The 20,162-nt window shown below is 36.4% G+C and overlaps 1 protein-coding gene across 11 annotated transcripts in view; it reads right to left on the bottom strand.

The window, feature by feature from the left end:
- PPP1R9A (protein phosphatase 1 regulatory subunit 9A) overlaps positions 1–20,162 on the bottom strand; it is a 304,701-nt gene that overhangs the window by 60,668 nt on the left and 223,871 nt on the right. For all 11 annotated transcript variants that reach the window (XM_059171151.1, XM_059171154.1, XM_059171155.1 and 8 more), the window contains one exon: positions 10,834–10,989. In XM_059171151.1, the coding sequence (XP_059027134.1) occupies positions 10,834–10,989 (156 nt within the window). The remainder of the gene's footprint in view (positions 1–10,833; positions 10,990–20,162) is intronic.

Below are 20,162 nucleotides of genomic sequence, written 5' to 3'. Positions count from 1 at the left end.
TGTGAGGGAAGGTGGACAGGTAGGGTCCACCTCATTGTTCAGATGGGGACATAGGCCCAGACAAGTTACATGGCTTCTTCAAGTTCCCAGGGGAAGCAGATGCTGGCGTGGAAAATGTCTCAGGTCTGACTCCCTTTCCTCTCTTAACCCCTTCACCCTGCACCTAATCGGCTAGCAATACAGTTTTTTCCCTCCCTCCTTATCCAACTAGCACTGACCTAATGACACCATGAGCTGTGCTCATCATATGACACAGAACCTACCTTCCAAACACTTACTTTAGGAGATTATAATAAAGACCACCTTCTGAGAGAAGCTCTTAGATCATCCCCAGAGAAACATGGTAGGGAACCTCCTCCAATATAGCCTGATTAATCTTTTATTCCCATAGCTGGGTCAGACGACCCTTAGGCTTTGGCCTCTTTGTCTTATCTTCCACTTTGGCAAATGGGCAAGGTGAGACCGAGATACTTCCATTTCACAGAGAGAGGAAGAGAAAATTGCTTTTCAGAGAGGTGAAGTGACTTGACAAGAGAAGCACAATTGGTGAAAGGTTGTGTTTTCTTATTCTAGAGAAGTCCTCTCTCCATGTGTCTAATAACCTTTCCAAAGGACAGATCAAGGGTTTGTACATCACCATCTGAGATTGGTCAGGCTGATGGCAGGGGCAGGGAGTCAACAGGATTGGTTAGTAGAAACCGAGCCTGAAACGTCTGTTGGAATTTGGGAGCTTCAGAAAATCCAGATTAGGAGAGAATACTTGGAAAGACAGAATATAAATAAAAAGAAAAGGTTAAGGATTGCAGGTCAGTGTTTTGACCTAAAAGACCAATCTCATCTCTTCTGTCATCTTTTAACGTGAATGCCAAAGATGTGTACCCTGGGGTTACAGCACAAACAGCACAAATAAACACATGCCTCCTACAGAGAACAGCAGCTCTTACGTAACACTCTGCAGGTGTGCCTGCTGTGTCCATTTTGTTTATTTCTTTCAAAATAAAGATGAATATGGAACATGTACCCTATCCCTGAATCAATACAATCCAAATTTAACTGTGCTAGAAATAGAAACATCCTTAGCAGAAACAAAAATGGAGAGACGGAACTTCTACACTTTCTTTACCTATCCTGTGCAAGAATGGGAAACACTGTCTTTGCAGCAAAGATTTTGAGAGCTCTCTAGTGCCAGAGAGCTCACAATCGGGTAAGAGCAACATTCTCTGTTCTACTTTACAAGGGCGAAATAATACACGATATTTGCATAGAACTTTATAAAGTGGTTTCAGTACTGGAATCAAACTTCTTATAATTATCAGTGCGGTTATTTGAATGAACTTTGTCTTACCTATGACAGGGTAGGCTCCATAAAAGAAGGAATCACGGCTGTTCTTGCCTATACCCAGGTGCTGTTAAAAATGAAGCTACATCATATTCCTTTATAATTTCTGCTCAAAGCGTTACATATAGTACCAATCTTTACACTATCGAGTGTTTTTCTCAGGGAACAGTTTATGCAAAATTAGCTGAAGTTGGATGATTGAATAGTATAATAATATAATCTGAATGGTATCACTAATTGCAGCATATGTAGGCTTGGGTGAGCTACTCCAACAAGGCCACTCTCCAAGTAGGTATTCATAAACTAGTTATTAATGATGTAGATGAAAATGGATGTAGGTGAAAGCATGTAAGTACAGTTTCTTTTTTAAAGAAGTATCTGTTTGCTGCTAAGTACACTATTTTAGATAATCTATTTTATAGCTTTCTCTACATGTTAATAGAAATTTCCATAAAGATAACTTTATATTATCATCTAAGGCATTTATAGCTTTCTCTAGATTATTTTTCATACATTTTCTATGACTTAAGCAAAGTAAATAGCACAGTTTTTAGACTCCATTTTTCCCCTCAAGATCCTTACGACCGCTGAGGAGGAGTGTGATGGGAAACACTAGACAACTGGTTTAAATATCTCCTGACCAGCAGTTTCTGATTCAGCCTCTTCCTTTTCCCCACTAAATTTCCAGTGAAATCACATTTAAAAAAAAAAAAAAAAAAAAAAGGGAAGAAAGAAAACTCACAGGTTCAAATGGACACTAAACTGTAACTAGAATATGAAAGAGTCACAAAGTTGAATTAAGAAAAGCATCCAAGCTTCATTCCAAGGACAGAGAGATGGTCTGTCCATCCTCAATGACTGCTGAAGATCCTGAGTCTATCCAGTGAGAAAGCTGGGCAGCCTTTATTGTCTTTCCCAGGGACTGTCCTCAGACCAAGTTCTCCAACTCTCTCAGGATTCCACATTCATTCAGAAAGCAACTACCAGAAGAGGAAAATAATGCAGGAAGGTGGCTGAACAGTGGCACACCTCATACTTTGAGTTCCAGACCCCAAAGCGGAGCAGTAAAGATAGGGGTGGTCCTGGTACGCGTTTTGAGAGCAGGAGATCATCTTTTTTCCCCCCTTTAATTTAGAGAACTGAGTGGAAGATTTGGAAGTATTTCACCGAAGCTCAGAGAACTGCACTAGATGACAGACTGCCAGAAAATAGCAACCAGACAGGAAACGAGGCACACAGATATGTCCTCCCGATGGGAGTCTAGATAGGGAATACATAATTTAAGAAGTGGATGACAGCAGACTATACAAACAAGTTTTTGTCTCACTTCCAGATAAAAACAGAAGAAAAAGGCAAAACTGAACCTATTACTAAATATTTCAAGTGACGGTAAAGAGAATATCAACTTGAAAACTCAAGTAAACTGAGAAAATGAGGTAGCCCATAAATAAAAATATTTTAAGGTAATTCTCTGGACTACTGGGATAGAAAGTGAAGGAGCACAAAGAATGGATAGAGAGTAAGGAAACTAAAAATGTTGTAAGGGAATTAAGTGATGTTAGAGGTGCTAAAAAGCATAAATAACCTGAAGTTAAGAGTATACTTAAGGCTACAGAAAACTGAATCATTGATATGAGAGGACACATTTGAAAACCTCAGATAGAAAAATAGAAAAAGAAAATATGAGCAAAATAATTAATACAGAAGACAAAGTGTTTCTAGAAAAGAAACAGCAACAGAGATAAAAGTAACAGAAACTGAAGAAAATATTAAGTAAGAACAAACCAAAACACAAAGATAGGAAACAAGGAAAGCAAATTGAAAGGAAAAAAAAAAAAACAACTCAATGAAAGGAAGCCTACTTGAAGAAATTGTGATAAAAATGTAAAATACAAGACTAAAATAATATAAGTATCCAAGTGCCAGGTTGGCATTAGGCTTTAGTTTTTACAGTATGCATCTAGCTCAACAGAGAAGCCTACCTTACAACACTGTCAGGAAAAAAAAACAATAAATCAAAATAATAAACCCAACTAATTATCATTCCTATGTCATGAAAATTAGATTTTCTCATTCTCAGTATAGGAAGCCCATGAACGCTGTAACCTCCATGAGTACATAATACATTACTCAAGGATATACTCTGTGAAATGAGAAATTCTGGTGTAGAGAAAATAACAGGTGAAACTGAGTAAGACAGAGTCTAACAATTTATTGCACATAGTATTATAAAGCTAATTGAAAATGTGACAATTAAATATTAACAACAATCTTGTCTTAGAAACCAAGATTGTATCAAAAAGATTCAAATGGTATTGTTTTAGAACTCTACATGGTATCATTTTGTTCTTCATTTTGAAAATTATAGAAATAGAGAATAGTTTTTTAAAAACTTAGATAATCCTAACCAAAAATCAATCAACATAAAGGAATCATAAAGCATAAAATGAGGTGAGATATATTAAACTCTGAACAATTATAACCATAAACTTAAGTTGCTAAAGTTTTGGACTAAAAGAGCTCCAAGATATTTTCAAAATTTACAGTAAAACAAAGTACTTCACTTAAATTTACATTATAAAAGCAGATACATACACATGTTTACAAAAGTGTGTTTATCCAGCAACTACAAACAAAAGTAGCAGTCACATTATTACCATCAAAGAATATTTAAAGATTAAGAAATCTTTAAGTTTTTATTTTATATGCTTTCAACGTAACATTAAAATAGATCATCAAAGCTACCAGGCCCAAAATATAATGAGGTGTAATTTTACTACATGGGTCTCAGTGTAGTAGGTTAAATAGGAAAAAATGATAAGGATACAGAAGGTAGAAAGTACATAATATCACTTTTATCACAAATACCCATATTAATCTATAATAAAAGAGCCTCTTAAAAAAAAAGACTTATAGACAATATTATCTGACCACAATGTAACAAAACATTAGATTAATAGTAAGTTACAAATTAAAAACTGTTTCCTCAATTATTCAAGTCAAAGAGAAAATAAAAACATTTAAAAATGAAAAATAAAGACTATTTGTAAAATGATGACCGAATGAACACTGAAACTCAAAGATGTTGCCAAAGACTTAGCTAAACAGAGATTCATAGTTTTAAGTGCTTTCATGTTTAAACAATAAAGTAAACTAAGCATTTATTGCCCTAAGTTAGAAAAGAGAAATCAAACATTTTAAAGGATAGTAGAATGACGGAATGAGTAAAAAAAAAAAAAAAAAAAAGATAAAATGACTGAATTGACCAGGGGCAAACAGCTAGTGCAGTACAACAACACATACTAATAAAAACTATTTACTGCCTTTCCTGAATGCAACTTTGGAGATGCAAAAAAAAAAAAAAAAAAAAAAAAAAAAAAAAAAAAAAAAAAATCTCATTCATCAATTAGCAAAAAAAATTGTAAGAATTTCTTAAGAGACAGAACACAGGTGTTTCCAGATATGTTTGGGAAAAATGAGTAAATGAACCAGGCAAGTGTCTATAACCTGGAATGGTAGACAGCAATCTAATTCATCTTTCATCTTATACATGTAACTGGGTAAACCTGCATCTGGAGGTAAATCAGGGACAGTCTATTCCATTCACCTTAAGTTTAGACATCCTGGCCATTAACTTTAAACTTTGGTGCCATATGGTAAAGTAGGAGCACCAAAATGAGGTTTGTGAATTAACATCAGGACAGCACTGAAATCCCATTAGAGTCAGGAGAAGCATAGGTGAGTTGGAACTAGATATCTAACCAAAACCCCTGAAAAAAAAAAAAAAATTCAAGAGGAGGGGAAAGGGAGATGAAACTATGCAATGGTTATCATTTTGTTAAATTGTAGATACAGCTATTGATCTGCATTCTATGTTCCTAGGAGAAAATAACCCAAGACTAAGTCAAAATTACTCACATGTAATCTCTAGAAGAAAAGAATGAAAATGTATAACTTTTAAGCAGCAGATAAGAATTTGATGTATCTAATGGCAAATAGGTAAAAGATAAAAAAGAAACAAGAAGGAAGCACGAAAACTGTAAATACAAAATAAGGAAGCAATTCTAAGTTATAATATTAAAGTGATTAAAATAAATGTAAACGGGTTAAGCTCATGAATTAACTGACAGACTCCCAGAGTAGTTAGGAGTAAGATTTAAGAATAGGTTGGCGAAAGGAAATACATTTGAACAAAAGGCTATGATGGAATACAAAGATGGAAAAAACAGATGTTGTGAAGCAAACATGATGCAAGAGAAAGGCAGTGATAAAGTTTTATTATTAGAGAAAATAAAATTTGGGGCAAAATGCATCATAAGGGACAAGACAGCTAGTTGTTAAATAAATCACAAAGTCATAATAATCCTGAACATATATGCAGCTGATATCAAAGATTTAAAATATATGAAACCACAACTAATAGAATTATAGGAAGGAAAAAAAAAACTGTAGTTTTTAATTTTAACACAGGCTTTTCAGAATTAATAGATCAAACAGACAAAGATCTAAGCCACACTACAGAGAAATGTATAATTCTATTATTAATCATATTTACATAAATGAAAAGCATATAAATTTTATACCTAAGCACAAAATGTATGCAAAAATTCTGCATGCATGAGGACTAGATAAACAAAATTATTTATGAATTAATTTACAAAAGAAGTCTTAAAAATTCTAAATAGCTATCACGTGGAATATGTTTTCTGACCAGAATGTGATAAAATTAAAATCTGGTAACAAAAGAATAACAAAATAAAGCTACATATATCTGGAAAGTAAAATATATCACTAAAACATTCTCGTATTAAAGAGAAAATCTTGGAACACCTGGGTGCCTCAGTCAGTTTAGCGTCTGCCTTTGACTCAGGTCATGATCTCGGAGTCCTGGGACTGAGTCCAGGGTCAGGCTCCCTGCTCAGCAGGGATTCTGCTACTCTCTTAGCCGCTCACCCCTGCTCATTCTCTCTCTTAAATAAATAAATAAAATCTTTAAAAAAAAAAAAAAAGAGAAAATCCCAAGAGAAATTATATCTAAAGGACAATGGCATTCTAAATGAAAAAAAAATTGTTAACATGTAGTTAAAAAATCAATATTTAGAAAAAGCATAGTTTTCAATATATTTATCAGAATGCAGGAATTATCAAAAATAAATGTACTAACTGCAATTAATCAATACTGGAACAAGAAAGGAGGAAAAAATTAAGATATTGGTAGGGAACATTAAATATTTTTTTATTAAAAAATTAGGAATGTAAAGGTTAACAAGACAAAAATTGTAGAAAAATAACTAAGAAAAAATATTTAAATAAAGAATAAAACAAGAATAACTAATTATAAATAGCATATTATAAAAATGATAGAAAATATGAATGCTTAGAGGAAACATATAACTTTCTTGAGAAATGCAAAACACTAAAACTGGCCCAAGAAAAACCTGAACACTTGGAGAGAGTAATAGCTTTATAAAAGGTTTTTAAAATCTTTCTCCACAAAGGCACAGATGGTTTTACAGCTGAGTAATAATAAACTTGTAGGGAACAGAAATTTCTATTTTATGCAAGTCATTAAGTCTCTCTTATAAAAGTCATTTCTGAAAATAGAAAAATAGAGAAAATTTCTTAACTTATAGTGAAGCTAATATAACCTTTGTGGCAGCTTTTGATTAATCCACTCTAGTGAGATGTTCTGTTACTTATAGGAGGGATGCTTGTGTAACTAATAGAAAAAAAGACTTGAATTAAACAGATACATTCCATAAACTTGGATTAAAAGAGTCACTGTGATAAAAATGCCAGCTCTCTGCAAGTTAATTTAGTAGTTTAATGTAATTACAATAAAAATGCAAAGAAGTTTTTCCAAGGGAATGAATAAAGTGATTCAAATGTTTTCTTGAATAGGTTGAACACTACAGGAATTTTTGAAGAGTTAAATGAATCTGATTTATTCTGTCAATGATTCATGTATATTCTAACAGCATTGCACCAAGGAACGAGAAAACAGAACAGAATATAAAGGCTAAAAGCAGGCCAGAGTGGAAAGGCACCAGTTCTGTAGATAATAATGCTGGCCTTCCAAGCAGAGGGAAATACAGAAATGAGCATTTAATAAAAGTGCTAGCTATCTTGTCAACTCCTTGGAGAAATTAAATTAGGCAGCTGTCTTGAATTATACAACAACTTCCAGTATATGCTTTATGATATTCGTTCACCAAATATTTAACCACTGACCATATGTCAAGAACTATGAGAAAACAGGTACAAGAGTGAGCCAAAACAGAGGACCTGAGAGCCTGGTAGGAAGATAGGTAATAGGCCAGAAGGAGGGCTGACTGAGATAATCTCGTCCAATGTACTTTTCTCAAAGAGTGCAACATGTACTGGTTTGATATAACGCAATTAAGAGAACCCTCGCTAATAGGAGACACTGTACAGAGTCCGACACACGTGACTCTCCATCTTCACCCCACATTTTGTGCATCATCTTGTGAAAAATATTTAGTGGGGCATATACGCTAACCATAGAAAGAAAGTTAAAACTGATAGTGGCAGTGTACAAGATACAAATCCTCAGTGACAATCTCCTGAAGAAAAGAATATGTCAATATGTTAAATATATAACAAAAGAGATAACAAGAATTAGAAGTGAAATAATGTGGTATTTGCTTGATCTTGAGGTGAGGACGAACCTCCAACTCTTAAAAACCAAAGTTAAAAGAAAATTACAGATTTGGTTACTCAGACTAAAAATAAATCAACTCTGTTAGATATACAATGGGTCCAGATCGTGCAGGGGCCTACAGCAAAGTCAGCCATCATTTTCTGTAAAAAGCCAGATAGCAGATAATTTAGGATTTGCAGGTCACATGGTCTTTATGCAACTACTTGACTTGGCTATTAATGGAGCATGAAAGCAGCCACAAACAATAAACAAGCAGATGTCTGTGGCAATGTCGAATACACCTTTATTTACAACCAAAAGCATTGGGCTAGATTTGGCCAATAGATCACAGTTTGCCAACCCCTAGGTCTAGACCCCACAGTTGTCTACACAGTGAGTACACCTCAAACAGTATTTACAGAGTGCGGAGTCCTTAGCTCAATTCAGAAAATGGAGAATATAACCATATACTGTTTCTGCTTTTTATCCTCTTTAGCTTTCATAAAAGAATGTGGGTTCCACTGCCAGCTCAATTATCTGTCAAAAGGTAGGGCCATACCCACCTGGCTGTAATACAGGCTGTTGCCTGGATATACTGCTTTGACCTCATGGCCTCAAAGCTGGACAGAGAGTTACAACATTTGAGGAAGACTTTTTTAAAGAACAAGTCGTCCGTCTATTCTTCTAGATAATCTGTATTCATGGGCCCAATCAGAGCTGCAGAGAAAGAGGTCCCTAGATTGCCTCTTCCTCGCACTCACTCACTTCCAGTAGAACTTTCTTTTTTGGCACTGCTCTTTGGTTTGAAGATACCAGTTAATGCAGAAAACCTTTACAAGAACTAGCCCTAAGATAAGCACTGCCACTCCTACTGTAAGGGAATTCCGAGTTTTGCGATCATTATAGAACTGTGTGCTTCCTTTGTCTCCAAGTGTTTGTATCTGATTCAGAACTAGGAATAGTCGTAAATCATCTGGGAAACCCATGTATTTTGCCTCAAGGACTCTGTGAACTATACAAATGGAAATGGTTCAACCCAACAATTAATAACAGGTGGGAGAGAAATGGGCACTCAGCACATTCAGTGGCATAAACAGATTTCTCTATCACCAAGAAAAGCCACTCTGGTGGCAACTTGGCATTAAGTACCACAAGTCCCCAGAATACTCATATTCTTTGATCTAACAACTCCACGGTGAGAAATTATCCCAAGGATAAGTACACACATATCAGTTACAGTGTAACTTAAGAAAAATAATTTTTTAAGACCTGGAAACAATGGAAATGTTCTAAGACAAAAAATTAAGTAGATCAATGATAAGAGATCTCTATAGTAAATAAACATCATTTGCAGAAGAACATTTGATGACATGAGAAAATCCTATTAATTCATGTATACAGGTATCAAGAGTAGAAATTTAACCCAGCATGTATTGTATAATCCCAAATACCATAAAATTAGGCTCCTGAATGAGATTTTTGGCATTTATACAAATGTGCATTTTCCAAAATTCTATAATAAACCTAAGTTTTTTTTAAATAAAAATTTACATTTTAAAAGTACATTCACTTTGATACTGGTCTCACAAGTATAAATTTATCATAAGGAATTAAAAAGGCAAGTCAATATTGAGGCACGGTAGGTATAACATCAGAGCAGACACAACTGAACTATTTACGGTACATCAACATTAGAAATTATAAATGAAAATAAATTAGAAATCAGAAATAAAATTAGAAATTACACATTCACAATGATCAACCTCGTTTTTCACATATAGGAGAACTTTTTCTTCCAAATGGTCAAGTCCCTAACGGGCTCGAAACCACAGAGCTTTAGTGCCTCGGGGTTATTGTGGGGTGGGGTGGGGGGGCTCTAAATAATGACACACTTGCCTTGACAATGAGGATGTTTCCTAAAGCAAGGAAGAGTAAACTGTTTGGGGACCCATTCATCAGTGTTTCTGTTTTACATGCTGGAGTTCTACGCAGTTAATCTAGAAGACGAATGTATGTGTTATCTGCACCTTTCTGCCCTTTTGGGATCCTTAGTTGGCCCCTTTTCTGATAGTTGCTGCCTTCGGAGACTGACCTCTTCACACTCCTCCTGGTTTTGGCCGGTCGATAGGAAGCATTCAGAGGAGGAGAGAAGGGGCTGAGTGTCTATCACCCTTGTCTCCAAATGTCGTTTTTAGCAGTGGCTGGATCTTATAAAGATGCTCTTGTTTGGGAGGAGGTGGGGGGATGAATCTCTGTTCCTCTTTACCCATCAAGGCCTTCTTTCGGTTGGAAGTTGGAACAACTTCCTGCTGTTACAGTCCCTGTGCACCTCACTATCCCTGGGGAGTTCTAGTGACTCTGCTCAAATTTCATTCATTAAACTTTAATTTCTTCAATTAAACTACTTAGGTATATCATTTGATTCCTTTTGGGATCTTGTCTATTTTAGGAAAAGAAAAAAAAAAACTTTCTAAGAAATTACTGCTTTAGAGGAAAGATTATCATCAGGTCCCCCAAATTCATTCTGTAATACTGAAAAAATAAAACCTGAACTTACCACGGAAACTGCAAATTTAAGCTACAGCTTGAATATATGGAAGAACAGATCAGTCATAAGCTATCACTACACAAATAACAAGCATTTAAAAATTAATGGTTGTGGAATGAGATCTACTTGAATTTTACCTTGAAATTCAATGAAATTCAAGACAATCTGTTATCCAAAGGCTTTCTTTTGAAAACTGATTCTTCTCAATACATTTTTCAAACCAAAATATAAATGTAATAATGAAACGGAAAGGCATAGAAAAATATTTTGCAGATCAGAACTTACCTCTTTGAACTTGTGACTGAGCTTGCTTGTGTCCAGGTCTGATGGGGAAAACATGTCCTCATTTTCAGGCAGCTCAAAAACTTCAATGGCCATGTCACCGCCAGGAAGAACAGGTCCTACTTCATCCTCCTCTTCATCTGTGGCATATTCTCCTGTCTGAAAGGAAGGGGATTTCAGAGATCCAGTTGTCCTTAGCCCATGGAGAAGGGGTTATTTGAAAATATTTTATGAAAGAGAAATAAAATATGTCACCAAATGGTGAAGTGTAAGTAGGCTTTTAAGTCAAGCATGCCTCATGCAGCCAATGTTATAAACAAATGTTAGTTCAAAGATCCAAAGTGACATGTCTGTGCCATATGTGAGTGCCTCCCTAAAAATCTAATAGCATCAGCAGCATCTTTAGTATAGCAACAAAAGTTGTCTTCCATCTAAGTATGTGATGGTTTTGCAAAATAAAATTATATTGCTAGGGGAAATAAGTAATTCCTGTAAATCCCCACCACTGTGTGAATAAGTCACCCAATACTGAGAGCAGGGAAGAAGGAAGGGGAGATCAAAATATTCGCAGAGCTGGAAGGGACCTTAATTCAAGCTTTACGAAGGTTTAGCAGATGGATTCTCCTAACTTCAGAGTTCAATCAGCTCTGTTTTCTATGCTAACTAATGTGTTGGTTAACCAGTGACCTAAAGGACAACCAGAGACTGCTAACTTACAGCCTGCAGAGGTGTACTGCTTTGCTTGCATAGCATTCTGATAAATCTTAGTATTTTGTTGATGTTAAATAAAAAATTCACATGAGATTCCAGATCCCCGGAGTTTTTCTTCAGAAAGCTAAAGATCTGGCAATATGGGTATATTGTGATGTGAAAACAATGGCCTAGTCAGCAGTGGTTGCCCTTTTGGGATGGGTCACACACCTTCAAATACACCAGAACTTTCCTAACTCCGCACTGTTGTACGCTGTTAGCTTCACTTCTTCATGATACCCACATGCCCCTGCAGCTCCATGAGTTTACGGCCCCTGGAATGAATGTTCCTCCATACCATGAACTTCCTTAACGTTATTAGAAAGTAGGTCATCTCCTGGCAGCACCAAGCTATGAGGCTCTAATTTAAAATAACTGTTGGAAATCTATACCTTATGAAATAATTTAAAGATAAATCATGGATTCACAGGGTCAAAAAACAAAGTTCACTTAATGTGTCTCTGTTGTGTCAGGTGGTATTATGTATAATATATAAAGCAGACAGGAAATGATATTGCCTTTAAAAACACTTTCATAAAGTATATGGACTGATCTACTCCTTTGATTAAATAGGCTCAGCATCTGATTGCTGGTTTTTTTTTTTTTCTTTTGGTTCTATACTCTATTCTTCTTGCTAAAGCTGAAATTCTATTTCTTTCACTGTTTTGCACATGAAGAAAATCTGGTCGTTAACCTCAGTGTCATAATTCCTAATGTCTGAAAGACCATTATTAAATTGCCATTCTGATTGCTCCTTTTCAAGTAAAATAATTCTGGTTTCCTCCTGGGTCTCATTCTCTGTCATCATCCTTGTGCCTCTGCTCAGACTTCTCTCCAAATTCTCCACACTTGTTTTAAAGGATGGAGCCCAGAAGTAGGCATAACTTCCAGTAAGGAATCTGAGGGTCATTGACCCGGATGAAGGAACTGCCTCGGCATCTTTCAGACACTACTTCCTGATGTGAAGGCTAGAATCATGAAGACCTTGACTTTAGTGGCATTTGTGCTTAGCAGCAAGCTCAGTGTATCTCTAGGGTGAAAGAACCCCTCAGAAACCAGTCAGAAAATATGCAAACTTAAAACTCCATTCCAAGTGCCTCTGGCACTGACAGGAAAAGGTAGCTGAGTGGTAGGGGCTGCTGATTCTAGGTAGCTCCTACTTGTTGGGATGATTAGATCCTATAAATCTTGGAAGAACCCTAATCCCAGGTTTGGTATTATTTTTTGTGATATTCTGTGAATTAACTCATCTCCTATTTACATGTATTTTTAGAACCAATAGGTACTTTTAAGTCCCAGGGCCGTTAATTAATAGAAATGTAGTAAAGTTGGTAAGGACACAATCTTGATACCGTGCTGAAACTTCTGGTTTAGAGATATTAGACTGGGTGCTTGTTTTTAATCTGAATTACAACCAGCAGCAAAGCCATGCCTTCATTATAAAGGTCTAAACCAGGTAGATTAAATTCACTTCCACAACATCAATTTGATGAATTTTCTGAATGACTCCATAAAATCTGAAGCTAAATTTAAGGTCTGATGACACTGCGGCACATTTTAAAGATAAAATTTGATTTCCCTTTGCTGGTCTGAAAATAATTTTTTACTATGTGTAAGGGAAGGAATATAAACATGTGCCCAGAATGGGGCCTGACATATAATAGGATCTCAACAAATATTTTTAAAAGGATATATCCAAGAATGCCTATTACCCTTGCTACTTGGTAATATCTATAACCTCCTAGGGAGGTTTTCAGTAATATATGTTTTTTTAAAAAATGAACTGTAAAGGCATTTGTTAGGAAGACAGTATTCTGTCACATTTATTTAACACTTCTTACAGTGAGTAACAGGAGTAGGGTATATACAATATATGTACAATATATGCAATTCTTACCTCTAAGTATAGTTCTGGCTTTGTCATCCATTTTAGTTTTCAAAATTACATTCATAAATGTAAGTTATTAAGAAGTCCTCCTCTTGATTCATTTTTTTACTTTATCAATCCCTGTCCTCAATATCCAAATTATCTGCAATTCTGCAAAATTCTTTTTTATCTTTCATTTCATCTTCCTACCTACTGATACTTTCTCTTTCTAATTATTTTTAGAAGCATACTGAGGTCAAGATAACATCTTTTAGTGTCTGGATTCTACTTATTACTTATTAGAGGTTGATAGGGTGTTTAAAAACTACCATGCCAGGTCGTCTAAGTGGCGTAGTTGGTTAAGTGTTCGAGCCTTGGTTTCAGCTCAGGTTGTGATCTCAATGTCCGTTTTGGGGCTTTGGGACTGAGCCCTGCATGGAGCTCCGCACTCAGCAAGGAGTCTACATGAGATTTTCTCTCCCTCCCCACCCATTTCTCCCCCTCCTGCGCACTCTCCCTCTCTAATAAATAAATAAACATCTAAGAAAAATAAAATAAAAACCATCATGCCCAGTGGAATTTAAAAAAACAGAACAAAGGAGCAAGGGAAAAAAAAAAAGAAAGAGAGAGAGAGAGGCAAACCAAGAAACTGACTCTTAACTTTTAACAGAGAACAAAGCACTAGTTATCAGAGGGGAGTTGGTTAGGGAATGGGGGAAACGGGATGGAGACTAAGAATTGTACTTGTGATGAGCACTTGGTGTTGTATGGAACTGTTGAATCACTCTATTGTACACCTAAATTAATATGATACTGTATGTTAACTAACTGGAATTTAAATAAAAACTTAAAAAAAAACTATCTTGCCAATCTCTCTTGCTGATTATTTACCACTCCCAACATAAATAGGCTTTATAATAAAGGAAGCATTTACTACAGGACCTCATAAATATCTAGAAGTTAAAAAGTTACATTTAGTAGACTAAGAATAATGTGTTCTTTTGATTGTTCTATCTTTAATGAAAAAATTTTTTATGGTTAATCTGAAAGTAAATTACATGGAGTGATAGGGTAGTAGAATTTCATAGACTCAACATTAGATTGGACTGAATCTGATGTTTACAGAGGAAGATGGACAATAATCCATCAAAAAAAAAATATGCCACAACAAAGTGTTTCCATTGGTATCCATCTCCTTCTCTTTATTTCTGGCCAGATTCAGTATCTTTCAAGTAAACAGAGACTCTTAAAAATCTTTTATCCCAACCTGAAAATCCATTTTAAAGGAAGGGAGAATAGTTGTTGTGTAACAATTGACAGAGATAGTAAGAGTTCCTGTTCACAACTCATCTACCTTCTTGATTAATATCTTACACTTTTTTATTGCTTTCCCAAGGGTACAAAAAAATGAATAGCAATTCCTTTGTAACTTACTGTGTGCCCAACGTTACATTCTGCAAAGACTGTATGATGTAGGTATTATTATGCCATTGTAATTAGAGGACACTGAGACTCAAGGGACTCTACCCAATGTCAGGCAAATAGTTATGTCATCGAAGGTAACATATTCCAAAGCCCACGTCCTTTCTTCTATACTACGCTGCATGCAGTCTACAGAAAGTAAAGCTTTAGAAGATAAAAGATGGGAATACATTCCTTCCATATTTCCCTAGCCAAAAATGTTGGTGAGTAATCCTATTGTGCTGAAATTCACCTTCCACATGTTCAAGTGTTTTCATTCAATTCACTCTGAAGACTTCCACCTGTCTCTAGAGATTTCCTCTTCTTTTCTCTCTTAACAGGCTCACCCTGGGCAAGTACAAAAAAGTCTCCTTCAAAAGGTTTGGCTTACCAGCCTGCTGACTTACGTTTCATGCCCTCTTTCTTATACAGACCAGAATCACAGCATACAACCTATAGAATTACTGCCGGGTGTTAAAATGGATGGAAAAGATACTTGCAAGGAAAATGAATGCAAAATTCCTCTAGATGTGTATGGTCTGTCTCTTTTATGTTTCCTTCTCATACTTAATTTTCTTGAGCTACCAATCTGTATTGACTCTTCCCAGAACATTTCATCTCATTTTCATGTTCACAACTTCCTTTATACTCATATGACATTGGAGCACTTAATATTTTAAGAAAACACATAATTACAAGAATAATAAGTACAGCTGACAGGTTCTGCCTCTTAGTAAATCTCTAACTTTTGACTGGTGGGAACAAACGCAGGAGACATTCTTGAGCTTTGAGGACTCAGGAAAGGTGCAGATCTCAGTTTAGGCTTTAGAGAAGGAAGGGATGTTATCTGTTATACTGGTGAGTTGCTTAAGTGGAGTCCAACTAAACAATCTTGATTTTGAAGTTCCATAGCCCTGGATTCAAAATCTGACTCTATGATGTGAGCAAAGTCAGCTTTCAGATCTAAGTTTCAAAGTCCTCATCTATAAACTGAGAACAAAAATACCCCCTTAGGATATATTACAAGGTTGTCATGAGATTAAGTTAGGGGTGTCTCTAGGCACCAAGGAATGGCACCTGGTAGGCACCCCAGACAAGCCATTGCTGCTGCTACTGCCGTGTTGCTAATCCTACAATACAGCAACATAAGCTACAGCTTTTCGAAATCGGAATCTTGTAACCAGACATTCGCAAAGTTTTGGTCTCATAAATGTAACGTCCTGGAAGACCCTGCCACATGAACCTTTTATGAGCAAATTGGCCATTTCTGAAGTAAAATTTTTCTTTTCCCTAAACCCGTTCCTCTTCTTATATTCCCAGTTTTGGTAGGAGGCATCAGGACCAAGAAAACTTCCAGGCCTCTGTTGTCTCCACTTACTGGCCCTGCCCCTCCTGCCCCAGGCATCCAAGACGAAGATTAATCTACTCAGCTCATCCTATGAAGCCACAGCCTGAAGATACTTCTAATCCACTCCTTTATGCTTCTACGATCTCCTTATGCCACTCATAAAACTTGGCTGCTTTTACATCTGCCCTCTATCAACCACTTTCAACTATAAGCTCCTTGAAAGCACCAGGTATGATTTATTCCTGAAATCCCAGTGTAGCTAGCACAATGCTTGGCATATAGTAGGCACTAAACAAATGTTTGCTGAATAAATTAATGCAGTTTCAGCCACATCTGCACAGCACGGCACAGCCCTGATTTTCCTGTTAATTCTCAGCTTTCAAGTAAGAAATATAGTGAGGCACAGCTGCAGCTGGGGCCTAAATGACCCTTTTGGGGATTTTCTCTTGTTGTTAGGTTCAACCATTAGCAGTAATTTTTGCTGTAGCAATGTTTGCTCTGGTAAATTCCGGGAAACTAAATGGTGCTAATCAAAAAAATAGCGTTGATTATGCAGTTTTTGTTGGAATTTGTTTACTGGATTTGAATTTGGTTATATATATTTTCAGACTCTGTTCTGTTGGAGAATAGAAGAGAGTTGCTTTTTCTCTGGAGGAGAAAGACCTCAAACTAACACTTTAATGTTTAAAATTCCTAAATCTGTGCCAGCCATCCAGATGGCTTTCAGCAAAAGCATCCCCTTCCCTGCAAAGCCATCTCTCTTTCCATCTTCTGTCAGTTGACTTCTCTGTGTCCTAGTTTTGCAATGTTAGGCCACTCAGTCTCTTTGCTCATCTTTGTAATGGGAATAACAGCATCTTCTTCATAAGGTTGTTGGAAGAATTTCCGGTAGTGGTAGCTTCAAAGTATTAATCACGGTGCTTAGAATATGCTAAAAGGCCAGAGACTTTATGACTGTGATAATTTTCACTACCTCTGGCTTCACCAGAACAATGCGGACAACAACAACAACAAAACATGGGTTTTGGGGGTGGAGAGACCAGGGCCCTAAAAGAGAAAAAAAAATTTCATAGTTGCATGACAGCCGCCGACAAGTCATTTAGCATGCATCTTCCGTGCTCTTCTCTTCTATAAAATGACCCCAAAGATACCAATCTCATAGCGCATTGAGAGGATTCAAAGAGATAATGTAAAACATCCACCATGATGCCTGGGCCAAGACATTTCTCCTCTCATTTCTCAAGCCATTCAAAATTTTCTTGCCAATCTTTTTGCTCAGAATGTTTTCTGATTTTTCACTTCATTCTACGATCTCGCTACTAAAGCAACAAGCATCTATTGTCTATATTTAGGTTATGAATATGGCCTTCTATGTTCCTTTTGTCAAGCACTCAGCTCCTCAGATAATTGATAATACCTCTGGCAAATTATCTCTCCTAAAATATGATTAGATAGATTGAAAATTTGCCTATAAATTTTTTTTGTAACAACTCAAACTCATCTTTACCCTTCTTAAAAGTTTCTAGCAATTGCGGTAGACAGTTTATAAGTTAGCATTTGATTTTTCAGTATTTTAATATCTTCTTTGGGTTGTTTTTTCTTTTCCCCCCCTACTCCTTCCTTTAGCAAGCATACTCCTGAAAAGCAGGAACTCCATTTTCCACCACAGTAGGCAGGCTCTAAAATAACCCTTAATGATCGTTCTTTCTGGCTAATCATGCTCTTCTATAATCCATTCCCCCATTGAATGTGGGCTGGACCTAATGACTCACTTCTAACTGCCAGAATACAACAAAAGTGATGGGATGTCCCTTCTGAGATTAGTTTACAAGAAGACTATGCCTTGCATCTCTTTTGTCCTCTTGCCTTTGAGAAACAATCTGCCAGATTGTGCGTGGCCTTGTGGAGACACCTACATCATCAGGAACTGATGCTTCTGGCCAAGAGCCAGCAAGGGCCTGAGGGTCCCAAAAGTCACATGAGGGAGCTTGGGAGTGGATCTTCCTTTCTGTCCTGCCAACAGCTGCAAGTGAGCCTGGAAGCAGATCCTCCCCACGTAGAGCATTTGGATGACGGCAGCTCTGGCTGATGCCTTATTCACAGCCATGGAACAGATCTTGAGTCAGAGGCATCCAGTTAAATGGACCCACAGATACTGTGAAGTAGAAATATTTCTCATTTTAAGTTGTTAAGTTGTGGTAGTAATTTGCTATACTGTAATAGAAAGGTGGTATTGCCATAGCAAACCCAGAAAAACGAGGAAGTGGCTTTGGAAATAGGCAATGAAGGAAGGCTGGGAAGATTCTGAAGAGTATGTTAGAGCAAGCCTGAATTGCCTTGAACACCCTGTAAGTGGAAATCTGGGGTGGGGGGGTTATTCTTGCATAGTGGCAGGAAGCTTAGCAACATTATTATCACCTTCTGTAAGGAGAAAGCTGGAAAGCTCCCTAGTGAATGGAGTGATCTCACTAAGTAGATTTCTAAACAAGTGTTGAAGGTGCTGCTGGATTTCTTCATGCTGCTTATTATGGTAAAATGTGACCAAAGAGAGAAATTGAGAGGACCATTAAACAGAAGGGAACCAAGACTTGATGGTTTTGAACATCTTGATTCTAAAAATAAGAAACAGTTTCCAAACAAAGTTCAAAGACAGGGTAGTGCCAGGAGAACATGGTCTAAAAGTGAAGCAGAACTTAGGTATGGAGATGCCTCAAAAAATTAAAAACAGAAATTCTATTACTAGATATTTACCTGAAGAATAAGAAAACATGAATTCAAAGGGACATACGCACAATGGAATATTACCCATTCATTAAAAAGAATGAAATCTTGCCATCTGTGAGAAAATGAATGGACCTAGAGAGTATTACGCCAAGTGAAATCAGTCAAGAAAGACAAATACCATATGATGTCACTTATATGTGGAATCTAAGAAACAAAACTAATGAACAAACAACAGGCAGAAACAGACCCGTAAATACAAATAATAAACTGATGACTACCCGAGGCGGGGGAGGAAGAGAGATGGGCAAGATCGATAAACAGGAGTAGGAAATACAGGCTTCTAGTTACAGAATGAATAAATCATGGGAATAAAAGGAACAGCATAAGGAATTGAGTCAGTGGTACTGTAATAGCATTGGTCTGGTGGTAGATGATGGTGACACTTGTGGTGAGCACAGCAGTATGTATTAAATCGTCAAATCACTAAGCTGTACACCTGAAACTAATGTAACACAGTGTGTTGACTATGCTTAAATGAAAAGCAAAAGAAAGAGATCTGAAGAATAGCAGTTACATTGTACTATAATCTGTAATACTCAATTATTGAGGTAATTTTCAACCACAATTTCTTAAATTTTACTTTCTAGGAATTTCCTAATCTTATCCACCTCAAACTCTATAAATCCGTTCCCTTTCCAGCTGTTCTACTATATTGAATTTATTGGTGAGTACTCAAATATCAAATATTTTTTAAAAGGTAGTTTTACTTTCTTTCTTTCTTCGAAGAAAGTCTCTTAAAATAGTTGTGTCTAATTATAATTGCATTGATTGAAAAACGTGAACTATAAACCACACACACCCCCCAAAAGTATTCTGAACTGAGGGAACTCATATATATTTTTTTAATAACATGCAGTAGGCAAGTCTGTCATTTGCCCTAAAGAGAGACACTCTATTTTCCAACACTGTTCACCCTACACACATCATTAAAAAGGTAATCTGAAACAAAGGCCATGAATGTCTCTGCTTACCAGACACACAGAGAAGTCAGAGACTCATACAGGAATCATCTCCCAATTGATATCTACCCTTGTTTCTATATCATTTTGGCTTCTGGTGAATTTTTCCATTATTGGGATTTTCCCTCAGCTACACTGATCAGTGTGACCATAGTGGCTAGCA

Source organism: Mustela lutreola, chromosome 4 (assembly GCF_030435805.1).
Source record: "Mustela lutreola isolate mMusLut2 chromosome 4, mMusLut2.pri, whole genome shotgun sequence".
NCBI lineage: Eukaryota > Metazoa > Chordata > Mammalia > Carnivora > Mustelidae > Mustela > Mustela lutreola.
The sequence above is the reverse complement of the archived record's forward strand: the minus strand, read 5'-3'. Positions and strand labels throughout refer to the sequence as shown.